Source organism: Neoarius graeffei, chromosome 23 (genome assembly GCF_027579695.1).
Source record: "Neoarius graeffei isolate fNeoGra1 chromosome 23, fNeoGra1.pri, whole genome shotgun sequence".
NCBI lineage: Eukaryota > Metazoa > Chordata > Actinopteri > Siluriformes > Ariidae > Neoarius > Neoarius graeffei.
In genome coordinates this window covers 9,719,251-9,746,293 of record NC_083591.1, presented here as the reverse complement: position 1 = coordinate 9,746,293, position 27,043 = coordinate 9,719,251, and the positions used below count along the sequence as shown (strand labels likewise).

Below are 27,043 nucleotides of genomic sequence, written 5' to 3'. Positions count from 1 at the left end.
GAGCTGTTGCAATGGGCTAAGAGATTCAGAATGCAACTGCCTTGCATAAGTATAGACAAGGACCCTCCCCTTGAACTTTCCTACATTTTGTAGTTACAACCTGTAAATGAAATGCACTCAGTTGGGAGTATATGTAATACATCTACATGCGCCACAAAAAGACTTCATGGAATAGTGGTGGGAAGAAAGGCATTATTGAGGGAAAAGATGAATGCCATATGAAATCATGTTTGAAGTTCGACAGAATGCATGTTGGACACTGAGCAGACGTGTGGAAAAGAGGTCTCTGGTCTGATGAGACCAAAATTTTGGCCCTAACACAAAGTGCTACGTTTGGTGCAAACCCAATATTACTCCTTACTCATCTCAGAACATCATCCCCACGTTGAAGCATGGTGGTGGCGGCATTATGCTGCGGGGATGCTTTTCATCAGAAGGGACTGGGGAATTGGTCAGGGTTGAGGGCAAGATGGATGGAGCTATATGCAGGGCAACCACAGAAGAAAGTCTGTTCCAATCTACAAGAGAGTTGTGACTATGGCAGAGGTTCATACTGTATTCCAAAAGGAAAACGACCCTCAGAATACTGCCGATGATGCACTGGAGTGGTTCAAAAACCAATAATGTGTTAGAATGGCTCAGTCAAAGCCCAAACCTCGGAGATTTGAAAATTGCTGTTTACCAAGAGTTTCCATCTAATCTTGCAGAGCTTGAGCAAGTTAACAAGAAGAACAGGCAAACATATCAGATGTGCAAAGCTGATGGGCATATCCCAGAAGACTTGAGCTATAATTGCAGCCAAAAGGTGACTCTACGAAGTACTTTCCCAGGGGGTGAATACTTATGCAATCAGCAAATGTCTTCTTTGTTTATTTTAAAGGTATAATTAACCTTTGTGTCACAGTAAAATATATTTTTGCACCTTCAAATGTTAGGCTGATTGTGTAAATCAAATGGTAAGCCCGTTTGAGCAGAAGAGTGCTTGGAAATGAGAACAGGCACCTAAATACAGTAATATTTTGTACATATGGCAGTATAGTTATTGTACCACAGTTAGTGGTTATTTCTACAACTTTTTTTTTTGGCTTCAATCTGCTTCTTATGTTATCATAACAAATACCAGACTTTGTTGCACTGAGAATGTCTTCATGTTCAAAAATCTACTCGAGAGAGACGATTTATCATTTCAAGGTTTAAAGTGCTGATGACACGTTTTTGACATCTTTGGCGATGTTTTATAACACAAAAAGTAATTCCCGATGATCCATATATTAATTCACGAAGGCGCCTATTTTACAAGTTATGATAAAAAACACGGCTATTTGGGCAAATTTGACGGGGCTGCAGCACCCAGGAGACGAAAGAGGAGGAGGAGCTATATGACGTCAGCGAAAGAACCTTCCTCCTAACTTACCAGTTTGTCATTATTAGTGTGTATATATATATTAGTTATTATGCCTTCGCGTTGTGTTGCCGGCTTTTGCTCCAAAACCTACAAGGACGGGGTAAGTTTATTCAAGTTTCCCAGAGATCCCGAGCTGCATGCGAAGTGGGTAAAGCAAGTCAGGCGCACTCGTGACAAGTGGGAGCCCTCACCAACATCCGTCCTGTGCTCTGAACACTTCGATTTGGATTGTTTTGACACCCTTCCCAGCTTAAAAGAATCTCTTGGGTGTTCAGTTCAGCACAAACGTGTGTTACTACATCAGCAGTGCCTACACAGTGTTGCCAGATTGGGAGGTTTCCTGCCCAGTTGAGCGGTTTCAAGTGCATTTTGGTGGGTTTTGAACATATTTTGGGCTGGAAAACGTCAGCAGTATGTGTTGCCAGATACTGCTGAAGTTTTCCAGCCCAAAATATGTTCAAAACCCACCAAAATGCACTTGAAACCGCCCAACTGGGCAGGATTCCTCCCAATCTGGCAACACTGCCAGTATTCCGGAGGGGGTCTACTAGTAGCTATGCCGGATCCAAAGACAGTCCTCCTGTCAGAACATGTGTTGTGAAACGACATAAGATAAAGGTACGTAGAGCTATAGATTCTACATGATAATCATAAAGTCGGCGTGATATCAGTCATGTATTTGCTTGTGAAAGCTTGCGACTTTCATGTAACTGCCGCCTAGCAATGAGAGGCAAAGGGTAAAGAGGGTAGGCTATCATAGATTCTATTCGGAAGAGATCAACACAATTCTAGACTCCCAGAAGAGGAAGAGCTAGCACTAGAGAGTTCACCGGCGTTTTCATGCGCCATTTCCATTGAGTAGAACCAGAGTAGAACAGCCAGTGAACCGCAGCGTGTTCTTCCGCTGACGTCACAACATGGCCGCGAGCCACGGACCCAGTTTTCTTGCGCTGTGCAATTAAAAGTTGGATATTTGCGTAACAACAGCTTCTTTTCATGTAATTATAACAGAAATCTAACATGTTTGCCATGTTGTATAGTTTATTTAAGAAATTGCATAGAGTCATGTTCGTGTCATCAGCCCTTTAACTAGTCTATTTTAAAATATTCATCTCGATCTCTGTGCATTTCTTCTCTCAGGAAGCTACAGCAGCTGGATATATCCTCACTTCCGCAGCTGAAAAGTCCAGGCCTGGTGCGCATCCTTGTTGAAGAGATGCTGCCTCACTGCAAGGTCATTGGCGCTGAATATGATCAAGGACTCCAGATCCAAACTGACAAGAGCCCACAGATCCAGACTCGCTGAGATATAATCGGGCATAACAGGACCATGGACGCTGATATACACATGCCGCTCCTGCTGACGTTTAGCCATCTAATGGCACCAAGCTTGAAAATATTTGTTGTAATTCAAGTGAGAGAGGGATATTTGTGCACGAATTATTTATACACATAAAACTGGTCACTAATGTGTAGATTTGTGGCTTTAGTTGAAGGATCTAAGACAGAAGTGTACCTTTTTAAACTAGTTGTTGTATCTTTGCCTGGTCTCTATGTTGTCCAGTACGTTTCTTGACTTCATGAGAACTGTGTATGCATTAAAGCCAGAGCATTTTTAACATAGTTACTGGGAGACCAAATGGTCTCCCAGTGGCCAGATTTGGTCTCCTAGTCAATGGCAAACCAGCTTCACTGGGAGACCAAATTTTAAACCAAGTTATGTCTTATCATTTGGTTCAATCAGTTGCAATTAATTAACCAAGTACCATGTAAGTATACATATAACATAGATCTTCGTTTTCCTTGTTAAAAGATGTATACACAAGATCATGTTGGTTAAGAAAAACAAAACTAAAATTTGGTTACTGAGATGGCTGATGTCAGAAGCCGATGTCATTACCGTGTAACTTTTGAGTGTCTTTGGCATAACATTTGTACTTGGTAATTGCTCTTGATAGCTGTGTAGTCACTATAGTGTGTTTGTCTGTATGGTGATTGGTGAACCATTTTGCATCACAGAATACGCCGCAGCCGCATGGACTCTGGGGCCTGTGATTGTATTGCCCAGACCAGTTGGTCTCCTAGTGGAAAATCCTTAAAAAATCTCATCTCATCTCTAGCCGCTTTATCCTTCTACAGGGTCGCAGGCAAGCTGGAGCCTATCCCAGCTGACTACGGGCAAAAGGCGGGGTACACCCTGGACAAGTCGCCAGGTCATCACAGGGCTGACACATAGACAACCATTCACACCTACGGTCAATTTAGAGTCACCAGTTAACCTAACCTGCATGTCTTTGGACTGTGGGGGAAACCGGAGCACCCGGAGGAAACCCACGGGGAGAACATGCAAACTCCGCACAGAAAGACCCTCGCCGGCCACGGGGCTCGAACCCGGACCTTCTTGCTGTGAGGCGACAGCGCTAACCACTACACCACCATGCCGCCCTCCTTAAAAAATGCTCTGGTTAAAGCAGATATTACGAGAGGCTTCATGAGAGACCTGAGCTAGGTCTGACCATGCACCAGCTCTGAAACACAGGCTGCATTGGTAGACTATCTTTACATATCTCTGCTGGGGGGGAAGATAGAGTTGATGTACACTGTATTAGACTGTGAAGAAATTATTTCTAGAAAGTACTTCGTATTGTTCTTTATCTGTCCAACACGTGTTCAGGTGATAAATCTATTAAGAGAGTGTCTTAAATCCCATAAGCCTTATTACAGAGGTGTGGGACTGTAAAGGGACTTAGTGTCCATGAAGTCGAAGATGAACATGTCCTTTCAGGAGAGGTACACACTGTTTTTTTTTTTTTAACCGAGCCATTTCTCATATTTTACGTTTTCTAGATGATAGAACTTTTTCCATGAATAAAATGCAACATTTTAGTGAAATTTAACTGAATGTTATGAGTGAGACAAATTTGACACTGCATTACAAAGCAAACCACAAGGAAAATGTTTGGGGTCTTTTTTTTTTTTTTTTAAACAATATTATGTTTAGATATTGTATTTGATCCTGATTTTAATGGTGGCGATAAAGTGTAACTGTTTAAACATTTGTGTGTATGTAAACATGCAGGAAATCATATGTATTTTTCAAACGAGGTTTCGGTTTCCAGTCGGACGACTTATCGCGACGCACAACAACAAGCACTTGTCCCTTTAAACGAATAGCTGGTGTTTTAAACATTTTATTTAAATATACAAACGGGGGTTAGGTGTCTACAGATGTCTGACAACCAAGGTAATAGTCTTAATTAAATTATAGCTCGATATCTCTAAACAACCACGATATTACGTTAAAATGTTTAATTAGCCTACTTTGAGGCTGTCAAGAAGCTAGCTAGCTAGCAAACAAGTAAGCACTGAGCCTTTTGTAATACTGTCTATTCTGTTTCGTAGAAGAAAATAAAAAAGGTGAGGAGCAGCCTGATACACCTGATCACGAGGTAACATCTTACTAACTATAAGCTTTTGATTTTAAGAGTGTTGTGATGACAAGTGGGCACCCAGTTTTTCTGTAAATTTAGTTAAAATGTGATGTGCACAAACGCGCATGCGCAGAGCCTTGTAATATAATGTACTGCTTAATATTGTAAAGTAATTTTAAGATGTAGAGTTTGAGGTGAACTGGTAGTATAAATGGGCTAGTACTATAAATCTGTCTCAGGCAGATTATTTTGCATGTTTGTGGAATCAAGCTCCACCAATGTCCTCAAGGAACAAATACACAGAAGGGTATAAGAAAGCAAGGCTGGGGCTGATTGCTTTCCAGCCCAGACTGTAGACTCATGCAGCCTGTTTGTGGTTCTCCACTATAGTTGCAAATTGGTGTCACCTCACTTAACAAGTATTCTGAGACCAGGCCTTTAAATAAAATCAGGGTGTTTGTGTTCATATGCCTTCCTATTGATCTCATCTCATCTCATTATCTCTAGCCGCTTTATCCTTCTACAGGGTCGCAGGCAAGCTGGAGCCTATCCCAGCTGACTACGGGCGAAAGGCGGGGTACACCCTGGACAAGTCGCCAGGTCATCACAGGGCTGACACATAGACACGGACAACCATTCACACTCACATTCACACCTACGGTCAATTTAGAGTCACCAGTTAACCTAACCTGCATGTCTTTGGACTGTGGGGGAAACCGGAGCACCCGGAGGAAACCCACGCGGACACGGGGAGAACATGCAAACTCCGCACAGAAAGGCCCTCGCCGGCCACGGGGCTCGAACCCGGACCTTCTTGCTGTGAGGCGACAGCGCTAACCACTACACCACCGTGCCGCCCCTTCCTATTGATTATAAAATTAATTGATATTAAATTTTATCCACTCAAATATAATAGTGTTGGTAGAATTTTTCATTGGAAGTACCCAAGGGGGTCCAAAATGCGTGTCTCATACATCCCAGAAGGAAAATAAACCCTTGCTGAAAAATATTTATTGGTGTTATTATTTTGTGTCACCCATTTAAATATGATCAATATTGTCCATGCACCATGAAGAAAAGCACATTTAGAAAATATTTCCAATACTAGTCAGAAATTTTCCCGCCAAGAAATTGATTTTTGGTGTCCCAAGTAATTAAGTCAGTACACTAACAGTACTAACTACTAGAGACACCTAGGGAAAATGGACAGAACTATTCTAATGAGATGACTGCAGTGCATTGTGGGAATCCCACAAGTTCAAGGGAGGGAAACATTGAATTTCATATTGTGGTAGTTTTCCAGCATTGTTCAGGTTTGTATGGCAATTTTTAACAGAATTTATAATAGCAGTCAATACACTAACACTTCTAGAATGATGTAGGCCCAGCTTTGTCATGAAAACATGTTTGTGCCATGAATGCGAGTTAGAAGACCTTTCAACTAGACTACAATGCACAGGCATCATATACACATCTGCACCCTGGTGACCAGATGATGAACTATTTGTCCATACACTAACACCGGGGTCTGTTTGTGTACTGACTATTGTGTTAGTGTATTGACCAATTTGATAGGATGACAGTTTGATGTCTCTCGATCCCTTTTGTCAACCTACTAGTATATAGGCCTATACCTTGTACATGTATCCTACCAGGATATCTTTAAAGGTTTTCTGATTAGGCCTAGTCAATTTCTGAGAGTGTCTGTGTACTGACTTAAAAATTTGAATTTGCCCCTCCCCCCCGTACTCACCTTTTACAAACTGTTAATTTTACTTCCAGCTTCCCCTACTTACTACCTGGTTGAATGATTGATCTTTACTGTTCTGCTCAAATAATCAACTTTGTTGTCTTATTTTTGAACACGTCAGTACACAAACGCTGCACCCTTTTAATACATACAGTGGGGCAAAAAAGTATTTAGTCAGCCACCAATTGTGCAAGTTCTCCCACTTAAAAAGATGAGAGAGGCCTGTAATTTTCATCATAGGTATACCTCAACTATGAGAGACAAAATGGGGGGAAAGAATCCAGGAAATCACATTGTAGGATTTTTAATGAATTAATTGGTAAATTCCTTGGTAAAATAAGTATTTGGTCACCTACAAACAAGCAAGATTTCTGGCTCTCACAGACCTGTAACAACTTCTTTAAGTGGCTCCTCTGTCCTCCACTCATTACCTGTATTAATGGCACCTGTTTGAACTCGTTATGAGTATAAAAGACACCTGTCCACAACCTCAGACAGTCACACTCCAAACTCCACTATGGCCAAGACCAAAGAGCTGTCAAAGGACACCAGAAACAAAATTGTAGACCTGCACCAGGCTGGGAAGACTGAATCTGCAATAGGTAAGCAGCTTGGTGTGAAGAAATCAACTGTGGGAGCAATTATTAGAAAATGGAAGACATACAAGACCACTGATAATCTCCCTCGATCTGGGGCTCCACGCAAGATCTCACCCCGTGGGGTCAAAATGATCACAAGAATGGTGAGCAAAAATCCCAGAACCACACGGGGGGACCTAGTGAATGACCTGCAGAGAGCTGGGACCAAAGTAACAAAGGCTACCATCAGTAACACACTACGCCGCCAGGGACTCAAATCCTGCAGTGCCAGACGTGTCCCCCTGCTTAAGCCAGTACATGTCCAGGCCCGTCTGAAGTTTGCTAGAGAGCATTTGGATGATCCAGAAGAGGATTGGGAGAATGTCATATGGTCAGATGAAACCAAAATAGAACTTTTTGGTAAAAACTCAACTTGTCGTGTTTGGAGGAAAAAGAATGCTGAGTTGCATCCAAAGAACACCATACCTACTGTGAAGCATGGGGGTGGAAACATCATGCTTTGGGGCTGTTTTTCTGCAAAGGGACCAGGACGACTGATCCGTGTAAAGGAAAGAATGAATGGGGCCATGTATCGTGAGATTTTGAGTGAAAACCTCCTTCCATCAGCAAGGGCATTGAAGATGAAACGTGGCTGGGTCTTTCAGCATGACAATGATCCCAAACACACCGCCCGGGCAACGAAGGAGTGGCTTCGTAAGAAGCATTTCAAGGTCCTGGAGTGGCCTAGCCAGTCTCCAGATCTCAACCCCATAGAAAATCTTTGGAGGGAGTTGAAAGTCCGTGTTGCCCAGCGACAGCCCCAAAACATCACTGCTCTAGAGGAGATCTGCATGGAGGAATGGGCCAAAATACCAGCAACAGTGTGTGAAAACCTTGTGAAGACTTACAGAAAACGTTTGACCTCTGTCACTGCCAACAAAGGGTATATAACAAAGTATTGAGATGAACTTTTGTTATTGACCAAATACTTATTTTCCACCATAATTTGCAAATAAATTCTTTAAAAATCAGACAATGTGATTTTCTGGATTTTTTTTTTCTCATTTTGTCTGTCATAGTTGAGGTATACCTATGATGAAAATTACAGGCCTCTCATCTTTTTAAGTAGGAGAACTTGCACAATTGGTGACTGACTAAATACTTTTTTGCCCCACTGTATATTTATTGTTCTATTGTGATAAATATACATTTTCAAATAAATTATTTATAATAAGGCCCAGATTTGTAATTGGGGCCAATTACATTTTGATTTTGGTCAGAGATTATGGATTTATTAGGCATTTCAGAGATCTGTTTGTGTACTGACAGAGACAAGGGCGACCTTGAAATGACCTTGACCTTTGAACTTGAATTTTGCCATATTGAGCAATAAGAAGATACTTTGATAAAACTCCAAAATTGGCTACCAGAAGTCTGCCTTATGAACTTATCAGTTTGCTCAAGGTCCATATCCCAATTTGCAACTATAGTGGAGAACCACCCGTAAATGGCAGTCACACCCGGTGCCTGTTTCACTTTGTGTAAATATAAGGACAATAAACAAAACAGGATACAGAGATCACACAAACTCACTCATAAAACTCATGTGTGATTCATAAAATCAAATAATCTATTGCCAAAAAATATACAAGGAATGTTTAGTGAGAGAGAGGGGGGATATAATCTAAGGGGAGACCTAAATTAAAAAAAAAAAAACAAAGGTTCGAACAAATATGAAAAGCATGTGCGTATCGAGCTGTGGGGTGACTTTATGGAACAGACTGGAGACAGAAATAAAACAAAGTGCAAATATAAATCTGTTTAAAAAAGGTACAAAAAAAAAATTTTTAAACAAGTACACTACCATTCAAAAGTTTGGGGTCACTTTGAAATGTCCTTATTTTTGAAAGAAAAGCACTGTTCTTTTCAATGAAGATCACTTTAAACTAATCAGAAATCCACTCTATACATTGCTAATGTGGTAAATGACTATTCTAGCTGCAAATGTCTGGTTTTTGGTGCAATATCTCCATAGGTGTATAGAGGCCCATTTCCAGCAACTCTCACTCCAGTGTTCTAATGGTACAATGTGTTTGCTCATTGCCTCAGAAGGCTAATGGATGATTAGAAAACCCTTGTACAATCATGTTAGCGCAGCTGAAAACAGTTGAGCTCTTTAGAGAAGCTATAAAACTGACCTTCCTTTGAGCAGATTGAGTTTCTGGAGCATCACATTTGTGGGGTCGAAATGGCCAGAAAAATGTCTTGACTATATTTTCTATTCATTTTACAACTTATGGTGGGAAATAAAAGTGTGACTTTTCATGGAAAACACAAAATTGTCTGGGTGACCCCAAACTTTTGAACGGTAGTGTACATGGAAGAGGAAGTATGTTAACGGAGGATGATGAGGGATAAATCTATAAATAGAATAGGGTTGATTGTTATATTAGAACTAACTTAGTATATGGTATATATTTATTTATGGGGATAGTTTATATTTATATTTACAGGGATAGGTATGTAGTAGATATTTATTTTTGTAATTATATATTCATATAGATATTTATGAAGTGTATATATGGTATATATTTTTATAGGTGTATTAATGTAGTTTGGATTTTGGGGTAGTTAAAAAGGGGTGGGAAATTAAAGAAGTATTGTACTTCTTCCCACTCCTTTTTCGAACAATGTGCAGTGTTTTGTAATGTCTTAGCTCTTTGTTATTTTATTTATTTTTTTTATTTCTCGTTTTCTTTCTTTTATATGTACAAATAGTTACATACATTTTTTATACATGTTCAAAATAAATAAATTCATTCATTCATTCATTTTTCAGTGCTGACACATCTGTAACATACACTATATTGCCAGAAGTATTTGCTCACCCATCCAAATTATCGGAATCAGGTTTTCCAATCACTTCCATGGCCACAGGTTTATAAAATCAAGCACCTAGGCATGCAGACTGTTTTTACAGTTTGGAGCTGGCCCCTTCCTCTTCCAACATGACTGTGCACAAAGCAAGGTCCATAACGACATGGATGACAGAGTCTGGTGTGGATGAACTTGACTGGCCTGCACAGAGTCCTGACCTCAACCCGATAGAACACCTTTGGGATGAACTAGAGCGGAGACTGAGAGCCAGGCCTTCTCATCCAACATCAGTGTGTGACCTCACAAATGCGCTTCTGGAAGAATGGTCAAAAATTCCCATAAACACACTCCTAAACCTTGTGGACAGCCTTCCCAGAAGGGTTGAAGCTGTTCTAGCTGCAAAGGGTGGACCGACGTCATATTGAACCCTATGAATTAGGAATGGGATGTCACTTAAGCTCATATGTGAGTCAAGGCAGGTGAGCAAATACTTTTGGCAATATAGTGCATCATCAGCAGTGATTGTGAAGGCATATGTGAAACACCCGCACATGTGTCGACTAACGAATGCAGGTGAAATGGATTATTTACTTTATCATTTCCCCTCTGAAAATCCCTTCGGAAGAGAAAATCAGCTAAGCAGGCACTAGCCAAAGTAGAAATTATACTAAATTAGACAGAAGAGAGGACTCGAGGTTTAGTGTGTTTTTGCATTGCAAACAAAAGGGTTACAATTTAGTTGTAAATGTATTTGTTTAATATATTTGGTAAGCACCAGTCAGCAAAGCAAATTCCTTGTATGTGAGAACATGCTTGGCAGTAAACTTGATTCTGATGTGGAAGAAAGACAGCATATATCCAGTGGAGTATTGTGAACCTGAAATGCTTTTTTTTTTTCTTCTAAAAATCTGACTTGATGGGATCTGTGTGTAACAGTTTACATCACATTTTTCTTATTATTCCACTTTGTGAAATTATGCATTAGGCCCAAAAAAAATAGTGTGTTTCCGGTAGCATGAAATACTAAAATAAGGTCGGTAGGTAGGAAAGGTTTTGTTTTTGTTTTTTTTCTTAATTTTTTTTTATTTTGTTTGAAAAAATTAACACAAGTAAACATCTTACAAAATAGTATTTTGGCACAGAATCCTTTATACCACACATCATAATAAAATAAGTGTTTTAAATCTTTAAACGAATAAAAAAAATCGCGAGAGTTCGAGTTATGATCTACGGAAGCGATATTTCATGATATTTTCATGTAATAACGTGAAAACACCTTATCAAGAAATAACGTGAAAATAACGTCCTAGGCTAGGCTACTTCCATTAAAAGCAGACGGCCTAGCCTAGCCTACTGTAGAACTTGGGTCGAGCAAAAACACCGAGCAAAAACATGGCTGAATCCTGAATGACTCCTATTTGTATAAATAGGGGACTACATAGGTGGCAAAAATGTAGTTTTTTTTTCCCTGCCATGGAAGTGCACTTGTATACTGAAGAGGAAGCAATTTGCATTACAGCCTTGAATGAGGATTCAAAATGGCGGCTCGGCTCAGTTTTCCTTCCTCCTTCAGTATACAAGTGCGCTTCCATGTTTATGCAGGAGGGCTGATAGAAGTGGTGAAACATTTTACTTTTTATCGTTTCTTTCACAACTTGAATGCATTGAAACAAAAAATTATGACAAACTAACGCCGCTTACACTAAAATATCGAGGGAAATTTGTAATAAAAACGTTACGGTCTGCAATTTCGACACGGAAATTCTCGATCGATCGGGTTACCGGAAACGCACTTTTTTTAATTTTTTTATTTGGCCTTATAATATCGCTCATAATTATTTGTATAACCTTGGTTGTCACACCCAGGCATCACTGTGCACTGCTGCTTTAAAGTTTTACCTCCAGAAAGCACATTTAGCTAAACTACAGACATGTTTTCTGCAATGATTACCAAAACCCGTGACACAGGACGGGATGTGACATATTATTGCTCATGGTCACCTCCCCGTCCTGTCACGGGCATATTATCGCTCATGGATATTGAACTCTTGTCACGTCCCGGGGGATCTTACCTTAGCTGTCCTGTCATGTGTCATGGTATAGTTTGGATAACATACTCTAGTTAGTTAAGAATAATCAAAAGAAATAACAAACAAATTAGTGTGTATGTGTTGTTATTTATTTCTTATGACATGAGAAGATGAAGTCAACACACGACTGTTTCAACGGGTTATTTATTAATTAATAAATTATATCCCATCACGGACAGTAAGGTAGGTGTCCCGTCCCATCCCATCCCGTATCACAGGGAAGTCACTGCCTGAGTGATAATATGTCACGTCCCGTTCCGTGTCACGGGTTTTAGCAACAACCGTTTTCTGCACTGAATCTGACGTTAACATCTTCGTCTACTTGCACAAGACAACGTGCGCTTCCAGTATTTGCCATCACCAGTCTAGATAAGTCCACTCAAAACAAGTCTCTGATTAACCATAGCAGTCACATTCTTAAGTTTCAGAACCATATACAGATACGATACAAATACAAGATTACAGCGTCTTGATTACATTAGTTTACATACAATCCTGATTCCAAAAAAGTTGGGACAAAGTACAAATTGTAAATAAAAATGGAATGCAATAATTTACAAATCTCAAAAACTGATATTGTATTCACAATAGAACATAGACAACATATCAAATGTCGAAAGTGAGACATTTTGAAATTTCATGCCAAATATTGGCTCATTTGAAATTTCATGACAGCAACACATCTCAAAAAAGTTGGGACAGGGGCAATAAGAGGCTGGAAAAGTTAAAGGTACAAAAAAGGAACAGTTGGAGGACCAAATTGCAACTCATTAGGTCAATTGGCAATAGGTCATTAACATGACTGGGTATAAAAAGAGCATCTTGGAGTGGCAGCAGCTCTCAGAAGTAAAGATGGGAAGAGGATCACCAATCCCCCTAATTCTGCGCCGACAAATAGTGGAGCAATATCAGAAAGGAGTTCGACAGTGTAAAATTGCAAAGAGTTTGAAAATATCATCATCTACAGTGCATAATATCATCAAAAGATTCAGAGAATCTGGAAGAATCTCTGTGCGTAAGGGTCAAGGCCGGAAAACCATACTGGGTGCTCGTGATCTTCGGGCCCTTAGGCGGCACTGCATCACATACAGGCATGCTTCTGTATTGGAAATCACAAAATGGGCTCAGGAATAATTCCAGAGAACATTATCTGTGAACACAATTCACCGTGCCATCCGCTGTTGCCAGCTAAAACTCTATAGTTCAAAGAAGAAGCCGTATCTAAATATGATCCAGAAGCGCAGACGTCTTCTCTGGGCCAAGGCTCATTTAAAATGGACTGTGGCAAAGTGGAAAACTGTTCTGTGGTCAGACGAATCATAATGTGAAGTTCTTTATGGAAATCAGGGACGCCGTGTCATTCGGACTAAAGAGGAGAAGGACGACCCAAGTTGTTATCAGCGCTCAGTTCAGAAGCCTGCATCTCTGATGGTATGGGGTTGCATTAGTGCGTGTGGCATGGGCAGCTTACACATCTGGAAAGACACCATCAATGCTGAAAGGTATATCCAGGTTCTAGAGCAACATATGCTCCCATCCAGACGACGTCTCTTTCAGGGAAGACCTTGGATTTTCCAACATGACAATGCCAAACCACATACTGCATCAATTACAGCATCATGGCTGCGTAGAAGAAGGGTCCGGGTACTGAACTGGCCAGCCTGCAGTCCAGATCTTTCACCCATAGAAAACATTTGGCGCATCATAAAACGGAAGATACGACAAAAAAGTCCTAAGACAGTTGAGCAACTAGAATCCTACATTAGACAAGAACGGGTTAACATTCCTATCCCTAAACTTGAGCAACTTGTCTCCTCAGTCCCCAGACGTTTACAGACTGTTGTAAAGAGAAAAGGCGATGTCTCAGTGGTAAACATGGCCTTGTCCCAACTTTTTTGAGATGTGTTGTTGTCATGAAATTTAAAATCACCTAATTTTTCTCTTTAAATGATACATTTTCTCAGTTTAAACATTTGATATGTCATCTATGTTCTATCCTGAATAAAATATGGAATTCTGAAACTTCCACATCATTGCATTCCGTTTTTATTTACAATTTGTACTTTGTCCCAACTTTTTTTGGAATCGGGGTTGTACAAAAACCATTTATGTGGAGCATCACCCATGCAATTCTTACTGTATATGAGGTCCATGCTATGAATTCTTACTATAGAAATGGTAATGTATTAATACAAGCAAAGTAATATAAACCTGTGACTGTGAAATTTAATTAACTCGTCATGACCGTTAGAAGCTCTTGTACATGGCCATGATGATCACACTCGTAGTAGCACTTTTGTCCAGAAATCAAATTCAAAGGCATCAATAAAAATCGGTATGATTTAACCTTAAAGCAATAACTAACTATTTAAAATGTTTCAAATACGCGCATCCAAGCGTGAGAAAATGTCTTCCAATGCACAGTTAAAATAAACCACAGTAGTCTGTTCTGTGATGTGGTTAGCTTCTATTACTATCTCAGTTAAACTGTTTAGTAAACCAGACCTTATGATGAGAGTGGCTTTTTACAGCACATGCCTCAAGATTTTATACTTTAAAAATGTAATGTATTCAACATAAAACCGAAGCAAAGGGACTACCTTGGATTTATTGCAAACCAGTGTACAAATGATCAAGGATAAACTTTGTAAGCTTGATTAGCAACCTAAAAACTTTTGGTTCAGCTCAATATTCAAATAATTTCAGGTTCTGACCTGAAACTGCGGCGTCTTATTGCCCTATTTTTGTCTTGTATTCTTGTATTGTATTCTGACTCAACCCTCTTCCTGGTTAGTCTACCTTCTAGGTTAGAGACGGGAGCTCATCTATTCTGTGCACAGTTACCCCTTTTCTATCAAGAAGGAACAGGTTTCATTTGGTTTTGGCGCCAAATTTTGAACCGTTCAGAGTATTTCAACCAAGAATTAGTTGGTCTGGAACCCGAAAAGTTGGTTCCCAGCTGGAACCAAAAAATATCTGGTTTTTCCAGTGCAAACTGTGACAATATCATTGGGTGTGTCATTAGTTTGGAGAGTTTCTGTGTCTTTCTGTCATTACACTGTCAGAAATAGGGGGACAGTAGGAGTCCATTTCTGTCCCCCAAGGTACATTCTACAGTAATATACCCCTTAGGGCTCATTACTAGACCTCAAGGTAACTTTGTGTACCTCTTTAGGGCCAAAAAATGTACATATGTTCCCAAGCAATATATAAAGTATACAAATAAGTGCCTTAGATAAATAAGTGACAAGCTGTTGTACCCTTAAAGGTACAATAAATATATGTCATTTACCAGCTGGGAGGTCCGTATCATGAAATACCGTGACCAAGGTCTTGAAAGTACTGACCGAGGCCATTTTGAATCCTCGTTCACGGCTGTAATGCAAATTGCTTCCTCCTCAGTATACAAGTGCACTTCCATGGCAGGAAAAAAACTACATTTTGCCACCTATGTAGCCACCTATTTATACAAAATTGAGTCATTCAGGATTCAGCCAGGGTGGCACGGTGGTGTAGTGGTTAGCGCTGTCGCCTCACAGCAAGAAGGTCCGGGTTCGAGCCCCGTGGCCGGCGAGGGCCTTTCTGTGCAGAGTTTGCATGTTCTCCCCGTGTCCGTGTGGGTTTCCTCCAGGTGCTCCGGTTTCCCCCACAGTCCAAAGACATGCAGGTTAGGCTAACTGGTGACTCTAAATTGACCGTAGGTGTGAATGTGAGTGTGAATGGTTGTCCGTCAGTGCGTTTACATGCACATCCAAATCGAGCTGCTGTCGGTAATCGAGCTAAGGGTCCCAGCAGGGGTGCCAGAGAAATCCAATCCTACATGCACACAAGGAAATCGAGCTATTGTGTGAGGTACATTGTGCACCCGAGCCACAGGTGGCGCTACATGCCCCATCGTGTTAGTACACTTCCGGTTGTCGTCATGAAGAAGAGCTATTCAAGAGTATAAGCAAAGTTATCAGCAGTGTTCCCAGATACTGCTGACATTTTCCAGCCCAAAACATGTTCAAATCCGCCAAAATGCACTTAAAACCGCCCAATCTGGCAACACTGGCAGTTCCGTGTTCACAAGTTCCATGCTCAAGCTGTTAGGCTTGCTCTAACAGACTGTATGGCTACAAACTGTCCTGCGCAGACCACTGTTTTGTAAGACAACTTATTTTGCACAATTGTATATTTTTCTAAAGTCCATTTTTTGCTTACAATTTAACTTGTGTCTTAATAAACACACAAAAAAGTTCAATTGTTTTGTTTTTATTGACATTCTTCAGATGTTGGACATATACATACACACACACACACACACACACACAAATACAATGACTTGTTTATGTACACAATTCACAGCTATGCAACAGCTGTACAGATGTATTTGGTGATACAGTAAGTGAGCTAAATTTTAACAGTGCAAACAATGCCACAAAAAGAAAAGATTCATGCCGTTGTCATGATTCGTTGTCATGCCGACCGAGGCTGTTGTGTTTCCCGCTTGTGGTCTCGTCACTCGTCACTTCCGGAAGGGGCAGCGCTGAAGTAAGTAGCTTGACTACGTAGCTCGATAGGGTTTACATGCACTAAGTAGCTCAGCTAAAATCGCATAATCTAGGTCATGTAGCTCGATTACGAGAAATCAAGTTCGGTTCGATTTCAGCCTAGCTAAGGTGTTTCCATGGCATTTAGAACTTCGATTTCAGTCGAGCAACAGCAGAAATTCGATTTTCTCTATGTGCATGTAAACGCACTGATAGTCTATGTGTCAGCCCTTTGATGACCTGGCGACATGTCCAGGGTGTACCCTGCCTTTCGCCCGTAATCAGCTGGGATAGGCTCCAGCTTGCCTGCGACCCTGTAGAAGGATAAAGCGGCTAGAGATAATGAGATGAGATGATTCAGCCACGTTTTTGTTCGGCGTTAGCAACAGTTAGAGGTTTTTAGCTTTCTCCTGAAATGTTTTATTTGATTTCTTCTTCCTCAGGGTAGTAAAACTCTCTTTCGCTATGAACACTGTCGTTATCGCTATCCATGCTGTAAAATTAATGCTATTCTCCTGAGAAATGCTGGCAAAAATTTATAAGATTTTTGCTAATCTTATAAATCTTATTAAAAAAAAAATGTTGACAAAAAATGCTGCTATGTTTGTTGTTGTGAACGAGCGAGTCGCCAGAGGTCCATAACCGGGGTCCATAACTGGGGTCCGTATCGTAGGATACGGACCTGCTCGCCAGCCAGTCAGAGTGCAGGATTTGATGGAAACCGGACCGCGAAAAAAATAATGTACTTTATTTTCTGAGAGTGTAGTATTTGGTCCACGATTGTTTTTTGGATGAAAACAAATAACAGAACAATGGTTTGCAAGTAATCCGTGCATTCCACCATATTGCTACTAGTGTTTGCTTCCACTGTGCATTGTGCAACACCCTCCATTCATGACGCATCCTTGATTACAATGGTTCTGCTCAAAACTGGTGGAAATTTGGATTCGCTGGCTGGCACCAAAGTCCAAAGAATCCTGAACAGAAACAATTCAAGAACACGTTCCCTTTGGGCAAAAAGCAGTCAGTGTATAAATCAGGCCCGAGTCCTTCATTTCTAGGTGAGTTTCCATTAACCTGTTTTAATGCGCAATTTGAAATGGTGAACTAAAAATGAGAAATGGAAATGTGCAAATTTTTGAAATAAACTCTCATATCGCAAAAAAGTTCATACACTCGTATGAGGTAGTTTCTTAGACAATTTAACAAAGCGTTATTTTGTAAAATTGAAATGGAAGCACTTTTTTTTTTTTCCACATTTAAGTCACGGCTATTATGCTGGAAATAATCGAAATTACCATGAGAACACTTATCATCTCTTGGAGATCCGTCAAGATGTTTAATTGGAATGACTACAAATGTGATCTCCGTGACTTGAACCATGGAATGTGTATTGGTGCCAGATGGGCTGGTTTGAACATTTCAGAAACGTCTGTTCTCCTTTGATTTTCATGCAGTCTTTAGATGTTATGCAGAATGAAACAAATATATCCATCTCAGGCTTGTAGTACTCAAGTCCAAGACTTGGACTTGAGTCCGACTCGTGCCCTAATTTTAAGGGCTCATGACTTGACTTGAGCACTGATAACTTGGACTCGTGCATTAACTGCATTCGGACTCGCAAATTGGAGACGAGGACTCAGATTTTTTTTTCTTTATTTTTTGTAACATGCCATAATAATTTGGCACAAGATATTTATATCTACATTAATTTTTGTACTAATTTCGTGCAAGAGTGTCACACCTGTGTGCCTTGGCACGTGCACCAGATAGACTCTCTGGCGCGCTCTGGACAGTGCACGCACCAAGCGGACAAATGACTCGCACCTGCACAGGATTATAGGCACGCCTATATAAAAACTGAGAAAGCACACTTACTTTGCGAAGTATTGAGTTGCATTGCTGACACATTACCAAGCCCTATTTCCTTGTTTAGCTTCCTGAGCCCTGATTTCCTGTTTCTCGTCTTTGATCCTGCCTCATGTATGATAGCCTGTTTGTGCCTCGTTCAACCTATTGCCTGCTTCACCGTTTTACGATTTTGCCTGCCATTCTGGATTATGTCTTCACTTGTATTAATAAACACACCTTCTGCACTTACATCCATCTCCCAACCATCTCTGACAGAATACTTCACACTCCCTGACAAAGAGAATGCACATTCACCTGTTCATATGTCACGTTCAGGAACAAACTAATGTTAATGGCGCTGAAACTTTTAATGAAGAAAAATAAAGAAAAACTGTTAAATTCCGAGTGGTGTCCAAACTTTTGACTGGTACTGTGTATTTCATATTTTTCTATAAAAAAGGTTCTGGGTTCAAACCTTGTGGTTACCCAGGACCTTACTGTGTGGTGTTTGCATGTTCTCCTCGTACCTGCAGGTGCTCTGGTTTCCTCCCACCTCCCAATCCAAAGGCATATAGATTGCCAACTGGTTACTCTAAATTGCTCAAGGGCGTGAACGTGAGGGTGAACGGCTGTTTATCTCTGTGTTAGCCCTGTGATAGATTGGTGACTTGCCCAGGGTGTACCCTGCCTCTCGCCTGAAATCAGCTGGGATTGGCTCCAATTTCCGCCGCAACCCTGATGGACCCTGGTATAAATAATGGCTGGAACTAAGTGGATTAGCATGACAGTACCCCTGTGCAAATCAAAGTGAAGTCAAAGGTTTGCCAAGGTTGGGGTAGAAGAACTTAAGTATCCTGCACAGATCCCTGACCTCAATTGCACAACAGGCCTCCTCACCCAACATCAGTGTCTGATGTCACTAATGCTGTTATGGCTGAATGAGCACAAATCCCCAAAGCTACACTCTCAAATCTAGCGGAAAGCCTTCCCAGAAGAGTGGAGGTTATTATAACAGCAAAGAGGGACTAAATGCTAGTGATAGCTTTATTTGTGATAAGTGCAGATTAGTTAGCTCTCTGATGGAGAAGATTGCAGCTTTGGAGGTACGTATCCAGACTTTAGAGAGGGCTAGTGAGAATGAGAAGTGTAGTTTCTGCAGGAAAAAGTCTGGATGCCCTAGGTGGAGTTAATAATCCCCCAACTCCGGCCTTAGAGCCCTCAGCATAGAGCCAAAGCTACCGCTGAGGCTCACCCATGGGAGCACTAGTCCTCTCTTCTCTGCATCACGTGTCGAACAGGTTTGCTCTCCTCAGTGATGCACCTGCTGAGAAACCTGAAGGAGCTCTGGTTATAAGGGACTCCATCATACGGCACGTGAAATTATCTAGGCCTTTAGGGGCACCAGCAGCTTTAGTCAGGTGTATACTGGGAGCCAGGGTCCCGGACATAGCAGGTAATCTTAGGCTCCTAGGCAAGCACAGGTTCTCAAAGATAGGAGCTAATGATATACGCCTTTGTCAGTCTGAGGTTACTAAGAGTAACTTTGTAGACGTGTTTAAATTAGTGAAGGCGATGTCCAATGCTGTAGTATGCTCTGGCCCCATCCCAGTGCGGTGTGGCGGTATAGCTTACAGCAGGTTATGGTCGCTGAACTACTGGTTGTCCAGGTGGTGCTCCTGAAAACAGTGTGGGCTTTATAGATAATTGGAGTAATTTTGAGGGCACTGCTGGCCTGTTAGGGTGGGACGGTATCCATCCCACTAGGGAAGGTGCTGCTCTCATTTTTTGCAGCATACAGTAGCTCATAGTCTCAGAACAGGTCTAGTTAACTTCTGACAATCCAGAGCCAAGGCCAGGGAGCAGACGAACAGGCTAAACTGACTGTCTGCTAGCTGCACAGAGTCATCACTCAGGGTCCACTACATCTAGACTGTGTCTGTTCCCCAAGCTCAACAAAAAGTAGAAATACTCAGAGAGTTTGTTCCAGTAACCTAATCAATATAAAATTAGATCATACTGACTGTACAGCCGCTGCCAGCACCTTTGATCTAAAGGTGGGGCTATTAAATATTAGATCTCTTACATCTAAAGCACTAATTGTTTAATGAACTTATTACTCATCAGGAGTAGGGATGTCCCGATCAGGTTTTTTTGCCCTCCGATCCGATACCGATCATTTGATTTTGAGTATCTGCCGATACCGAGTCCCGATCCGATACTTCTTATAATCCATAAAAAATAAAGACGAGGAAAGAAACGGATCCAGGATGTTCCTCATTTTTTATTTAACACCTTATTTTAACATCCAACAACTCCATTAGCAAACAGAGCACTTACGTGAGGCAGTTTGAACAATAAATAACAAATTTAAAAAAATAACCTTAAAATACCTGGCAGGAATGTAAACAAATAAAAAAAAATAAAGTGCCACAGTGCCAGTAATTTGCTTTTAAGAACGCATCTCACAGTGGTGTACAGTAATTTCAATTAAGGAAATGAACGTTTTTCTTGATGAAAACAAGCATTTCTACCCTTTCAGGTTTGAGCCCGTTTCTTTTGTCATCCAACAAAAAAAAAAAAAAGATCTCATTCTTTGCTTTCCGCTTCGAACTGCTTCCGTGTTCAACTTTGCCGGCAACAGGCAGCCAATAACCAATAGCGTCTCCGCTACAAAGTGATGTCATGCCGCACGCGTTGATGTTGCTGTGTTGAGACAAGAGGTCTGGTCTCACTCTGTGCCAACGCATAGCTATTGATGTGTTAAAAATGAGAATATATTATATAGATATATATCCGATCTCTGATCGGGAGGCAATGCCCGATTCCGATCGAGTCTGAAACCATGTGATCGGGCCCGATTTCCGATCACGTGATCGGATCGGGACATCCCTAATCAGGAGTTTAATGTACTGTGCTTAACAGAAACATGGATTAAACCAAATGAATATATAGCATTAAATGAAGCTAGTCCTCCAGGATACAGTTATATACACCAGCCTCGTCTAACTGGCAGAGGAGGAAGCGTCACGTTATTTATAATGATTATCTAGGTGTAACACAAAAACCTGGTTATAAATTTAATATATTTGAAGTTCTTCATACTAGTATAATGCATGTAGCCTTGAAAAATAGGTCTACCCAGCTAATTCCGTTGCTTATTATTTACAGGCCCCCAGGGCCATATTCTGAGTTTCTTTCTGAATTTGCAGATTTTATCTCAGACCTGGTTATGTCCTTAGACAAAGCTTTAGCTGTCGGAGATTTTAATATTCACTTTGATAATCCAGAAGACCCTTTGAAAACAGTGTTTGTGTCCATTTTAGATTCAGTCAGGATTAATCAGAATGTCATAGAACCGACCCATAATGGTGGTCACACCCTCGATCTAATACTAACATTCGGGTTAAACAGAAAATATAGTCATACTTCCACAGTCTGACGTTATCTCAGATCATTATCTCATCTCATTCAAAATATGTCTGAATAATAATATAGGCACCTCACCACGCGACTGTATTAAACGTACACTCACGTCAACTACTACACAAAGTTTTATAAATGATCTCCCAGAGTTATCAACTTTGATTGGGTCACTGTCAGACCCTGCAGAACTTGATCAGGCAACTGAATGCTTAGAGTCAACGTTCCGCCATACTTTAGATAATGTAGCTCCACTTAAAAGGAAAATGATCAGAGAGAAAACATTAGCACCCTGGTATAACGATTACACTCGCACTTTAAAACAGACCACTCGAAAATTGGAACATAAATGGCATCAAACAAAATTGGTAGCATTCAAATTAGCGTGGAAGGAGAGCTTCCTGAAGTATAGAAAAGCTCTTAGTGCTGCTAGATCGACATATCTCTCCTCCCTAATAGAAGATGATAAAAATAATCCTAGATTCCTATTTAATACTGTAGCAAAATTAACCAGGAAAAAGTCCACTATAGACACATGTACATCTGCAGTATGTAGTAGCAACGACTTCATGAATTTTTTTCAATGACAAAATCGAAAATATCCGACAAAAAATTCAAACTACTAATTTCAGGTCAGACAATGTAAGTGACCCTGTAGTTAACAATATAACTGTATCAGATCAGCAATTAGAATGTGTTACTCCCCTTAGAGAAATCGAACTACTTTCATTAATCTCCGCGTCAAAATCCTCAACTTGTGTACTAGATCCCTTACCTACACGTCTGTTCAAACAGATAATACCTGAAGTAATTGAACCGCTTCTAAAAATAATAAATTCTTCTCTTAGAATTGGCTATGTACACACATCCTTTAAACTTGCAGTTATTAAACCCCCGATTAAAAACCTGACCTTGATCCCTGTCAGCTGTCCAATTATCGGCCAATATCAAACCTCCCCTTTATCTCCAAGATCCTTGAAAAAGCTGTGGCACAGCAGTTATGCTCATATTTACATAGGAATAACATCCATGAAATGTATCAGTCAGGATTTAGTCCTCATCATAGCACTGAGACAGCTCTGGTTAAAGTAGTAAATGACCTACTGTTGGCGTCTGATCAGGGCTGTGTCTCGCTGCTTGTGTTGCTTGACCTTAGTGCAGCATTTGATACCATTGATCATTCCATTCTTCTGGATAAACTAGATGTTGTGGGAGTTAAGGGAACGGCCCTCTCCTGGCTCAGCTCTTATTTAACTGATTGCTATCAGTATGTTGATGTAAATGGTGATTTTTCTAGATGTGCTGAAGTAAAGTTTGGTGTTCCACAAAATTCTGTCTTGGGTCCACTGCTTTTTCTTTTTTTTCTTTATATACGTTACCTCTGGGTGATATTATTCGTAAACATGGTATTAGTTTCCACTGTTATGCTGATGACACAGTTGTATGTTTCTGCAAAATCAGATGAGAGACACCAGCTTAATAGAATTGAGGAATGTGTAAAGGACATTAGACACTGGATGCTTATTAACTTCCTTCTGCTTAACTCTGACGAGACAGAAGTACTTGTTCTAGGACCACATGCAGATAGAAGTAGGTTTTCTGATTACACAGTAACTCTGGATGGCCTTTCTGTTTCTTCACGTGCAGCAGTAAAAGATCTCGGAGTGATTATTGACCCCAGTCTTTCATTTGAAACTCATATCAATAACATTACCCGGATAGCTTTCTTTCATCTCAGAAATATTGCTAAGATAACTTAAATGTCACTACACAATGCAGAAAAACTAGTTCATGCTTTTGTTACCTCCAGGTTGGATTATTGTAATGCCTTACTGTCTGGGTGTTCCAATAAGTGCATAAACAAGCTCCAGTTAGTTCAAAATGCAGCAGCAAGAGTCCTTACTAGAACTAGAAAATATGACCACATCACCCCTGTCTTATCCACACTGCATTGGCTCCCAATCAAATTTAATATTGTTTATAAAATACTACTATTGACCTTTTAAAGCACTGAATGGTCTCGCACCACAGTACCTGAGCGAACTTCTGGTCCTTTATGACCTGCCACATCTACTTAGATCAAAAGGTGCAGACTATCTGCTGGTACCTCATATCGTGAAGGCTACATCGGGGGCAGAGCCTTTTCTTACAAAGCCCCACAGTTATGGAACAGCCTTCCAAGTAATGTTTGGGACTCAGACACAGTCTCAGTGTTTAAGTCTTGGCTGAAAACACATCTGTTTAATCAAACCTTTGGTTAATAGTGTTTATGAGGTAAAGGAGTAGATCTGGAGGGTCCTCAGACATAGTGTTTTGGTAAACTGGGATGTATGGATGCTGTCAGTCCCCCATTCACTTGCTCACTCGAGTTTGTTGACAGTGTCGTGGCTGGCTGCTTTATGTCCCGGGGCTCCCTCATGCCTGTGTTACCTTCTGGCTCTCCTTTTAGTTATGCTGTCATAGTTAGTTTTGCCAGAGTCCTTGCTTGCACTCAGCACAAAATGTATACTGTTCCTTCTCATCAGGTGACATTGGGCATACCTAACAACCTGTGGTTCCCCCCCACCCCACTCTGTCTGTCCCTTTGAATTACATGTCAATCCTGAGATCGAGATGCTGACCTCTTCTGCTCCTCAGACCTGCCTGATCTATCCTGGTACCCCATGTCTGGTTGGAGTCTCATCACATCGCTCCTGTGGAGGACGGCCCCGTACGGACAGTTGAAAGTCACACTTGGAAGACGCTCTGGACACTTACAGTAATGCTTTTATGGCTGAGGACTACAGCTGACTTGCTAACTTTAGGACTGCAGTTGTCATGAACAGTTTTGCACTCAAGTTTTCATCAATGAAGAGTTATAACATCAACGAAACTGACTTCATGTTAAAACTGTTAAAAATGTTGTAATCAAGTTGTCTGTTATCACCCAAATGAGGATGGGTTCCCTTTTGAGTCTGGTTCCTCTCGAGGTTTCTTCCTCATGTCGTCTGAGGGAGTTTTTCCTCGCCACCATCGTCACAGGCTTGCTCATTGGGGATACATTAGGGATAAAATTAGCTCATGTTTAGTCATTAAAATTCTGTAAAGCTGCTTTGCGACAATGTCTGTTGTTAAAAGCGCTATACGAATAAACTTCACTTGACTAAATCTCTTCAGTGTTCAAAAAGCACGTGTGTATTATCTTCATCCCATAGCCGACAAGTGCTGTAGGAGCACCAATGATAACACTTTAACAGTCCATTATTGGTGTGTCTAGGGCATTTTAAACTTGGTGGAGCCCATCTCTCCAAGCTTGATCAATGGACAATTTAGAGTTGCCACTTAGCCTAACTGCATGTCTTTTGGACTGCGAGGGAACCCACACAGACATGGGGAGAACATGCAAACTCCACACAGAACTCCACCCACCCCCCACCCCCCAATCGTCCACTGGGCTCAAACCCAGAACCACCTTGCTGTGAGGCGGCAGTGCCAACCACTACACCCCCGTGCCACCCTACATGTGTTATCGTTGTTCATAAACTTTTAGCCATATCGTGCATATATAAGTTTTAATAGACCTCATTCTTCTGACTAGGTCTAATTAGTTTTATTTTTATTTGAATGCTTCTTTATGTATTTCGAAGGATCTTGAAGACTGACTGTCTACTAAATCCCAACATTTTCTCCAAGCATAACCATCCTGAATTTTGACGAGCCTGTAGCTGCTTTCATTTTCTCAATGTGTTTATGACGCTCTAGGCTGAGTCAGACGACAGCAGTGAGGAAGGCGACGCTTCTGGAGACAGTGAAAGTAAATATCAATATTTTTCTTTTTAAATAAAGTTTGAGAAATTGTTCAATTGTGACCTATTTCTGCACATTCCGGGACAAACTGTATAGCTTGGACTTCAAAACTTGAAATTTGTCCACTTTTCAATATGTACATTTCAAATTCTTCTAATTTTTTTTTCTTTTTTATTCTATGTATATAGCTACTTTTGTCTTTGCCTTTTCTTCTATCTTAACTGTTCAAGCACCAGTCACCAAAGCAAATCCCTTGTACGTGAGAACGTACACTACCGTTCAAAAGTTTGGGGTCACTTTGAAATGTCCTTATTTTTGAAAGAAAAGCACTGTTCTTTTCAATGAAGATCACTTTAAACTAATCAGAAATCCACTCTATACATTGCTAATGTGGTAAATGACTATTCTAGCTGCAAATGTCTGGTTTTTGGTGCAATATCTCCATAGGTGTATAGAGCAGGGGCGCAGATAGGATTTTTTGAACTGGGGGGGACTGAGCTGTCAGCAAATGATTCCATTTTGTGTGTGTGTGTGTGTATATATATATATATATATATATATATATATATATATATATATATATATATATATAAAATATAAATGTGTGTGTGTACTGAAGCTTCAATATACATTCGAATTGTGAGTTTTCTAACTGAATGAACATTGGTAGACAAAGGCCTACCTGGTCAACATTGCTCGGTTTTTGAAAAAACGCTGTAATTGTTTTTTGTTTTTTCATTGTTGACCCCACCAGGGATTGCCTGCAGGCCAGGAGGACAATGTTAACATCTTGAATCTCATAATTTCAGTTAACAGTTGCTGCTTACTAAAATAACATTATACATAAAAATAACATTAAAAGATATTCACCTACAGCCTAGAATGCTGTTATTTTACATTTAGCCTACTTCAGGTAAGTCCAAATTCCTTCTTATTATTATCAGACTAGCTACTCAACATTACAAAACAAGTATTTGTCACATCTGGGAAAGGCAACAGGCAGAGGATATTTACATCTTTTGGTTCTTGAAACAAACGCTATGATTTTTTTTTTTCCCCTCTTCTCTGGCTTAATGTGGCAGAAAGATCACCAGCTCAGTAATTAGACAGTTGTTTATGATCACTGTGGTTACCGCGACAGGCAAAATCCCCAGCTCCCCTTAGGACCCCGGGGTCGAGATGGTGCGTTACATTTACATTGGAAGTCGGAACTTGGAGCTCCGAGCAACATAACCTCAGAACTGAGCGCTTCCCAGTTTAAAAACTGGGACATCATGGAACATGGAATTCGAAAAAAAATGGCCAGTTAATGAAATGAAACGA

At 40.6% G+C, this 27,043-nt stretch overlaps 2 protein-coding genes across 2 annotated transcripts in view; both read left to right on the top strand.

Moving 5' to 3' along the window:
- The window catches only part of dmac2 (distal membrane arm assembly component 2), a 38,703-nt gene extending 34,054 nt beyond the window's left edge, over window positions 1-4,649 (top strand). Inside the window, 2 exon segments of the mRNA XM_060905735.1 lie at window positions 2,546-2,682; window positions 2,685-4,649. Of these exon segments, the coding sequence (XP_060761718.1) occupies window positions 2,546-2,682; window positions 2,685-2,728 (181 nt within the window). The 3' untranslated portion in view covers window positions 2,729-4,649.
- The window catches only part of sirt2 (sirtuin 2 (silent mating type information regulation 2, homolog) 2 (S. cerevisiae)), a 54,915-nt gene continuing 32,432 nt past the window's right edge, over window positions 4,561-27,043 (top strand). The window contains exons 1-3 of the mRNA XM_060905734.1: window positions 4,561-4,649; window positions 4,808-4,854; window positions 25,676-25,727. Of these exons, the coding sequence (XP_060761717.1) occupies window positions 4,634-4,649; window positions 4,808-4,854; window positions 25,676-25,727 (115 nt within the window). The 5' untranslated portion in view covers window positions 4,561-4,633. The remainder of the gene's footprint in view (window positions 4,650-4,807; window positions 4,855-25,675; window positions 25,728-27,043) is intronic.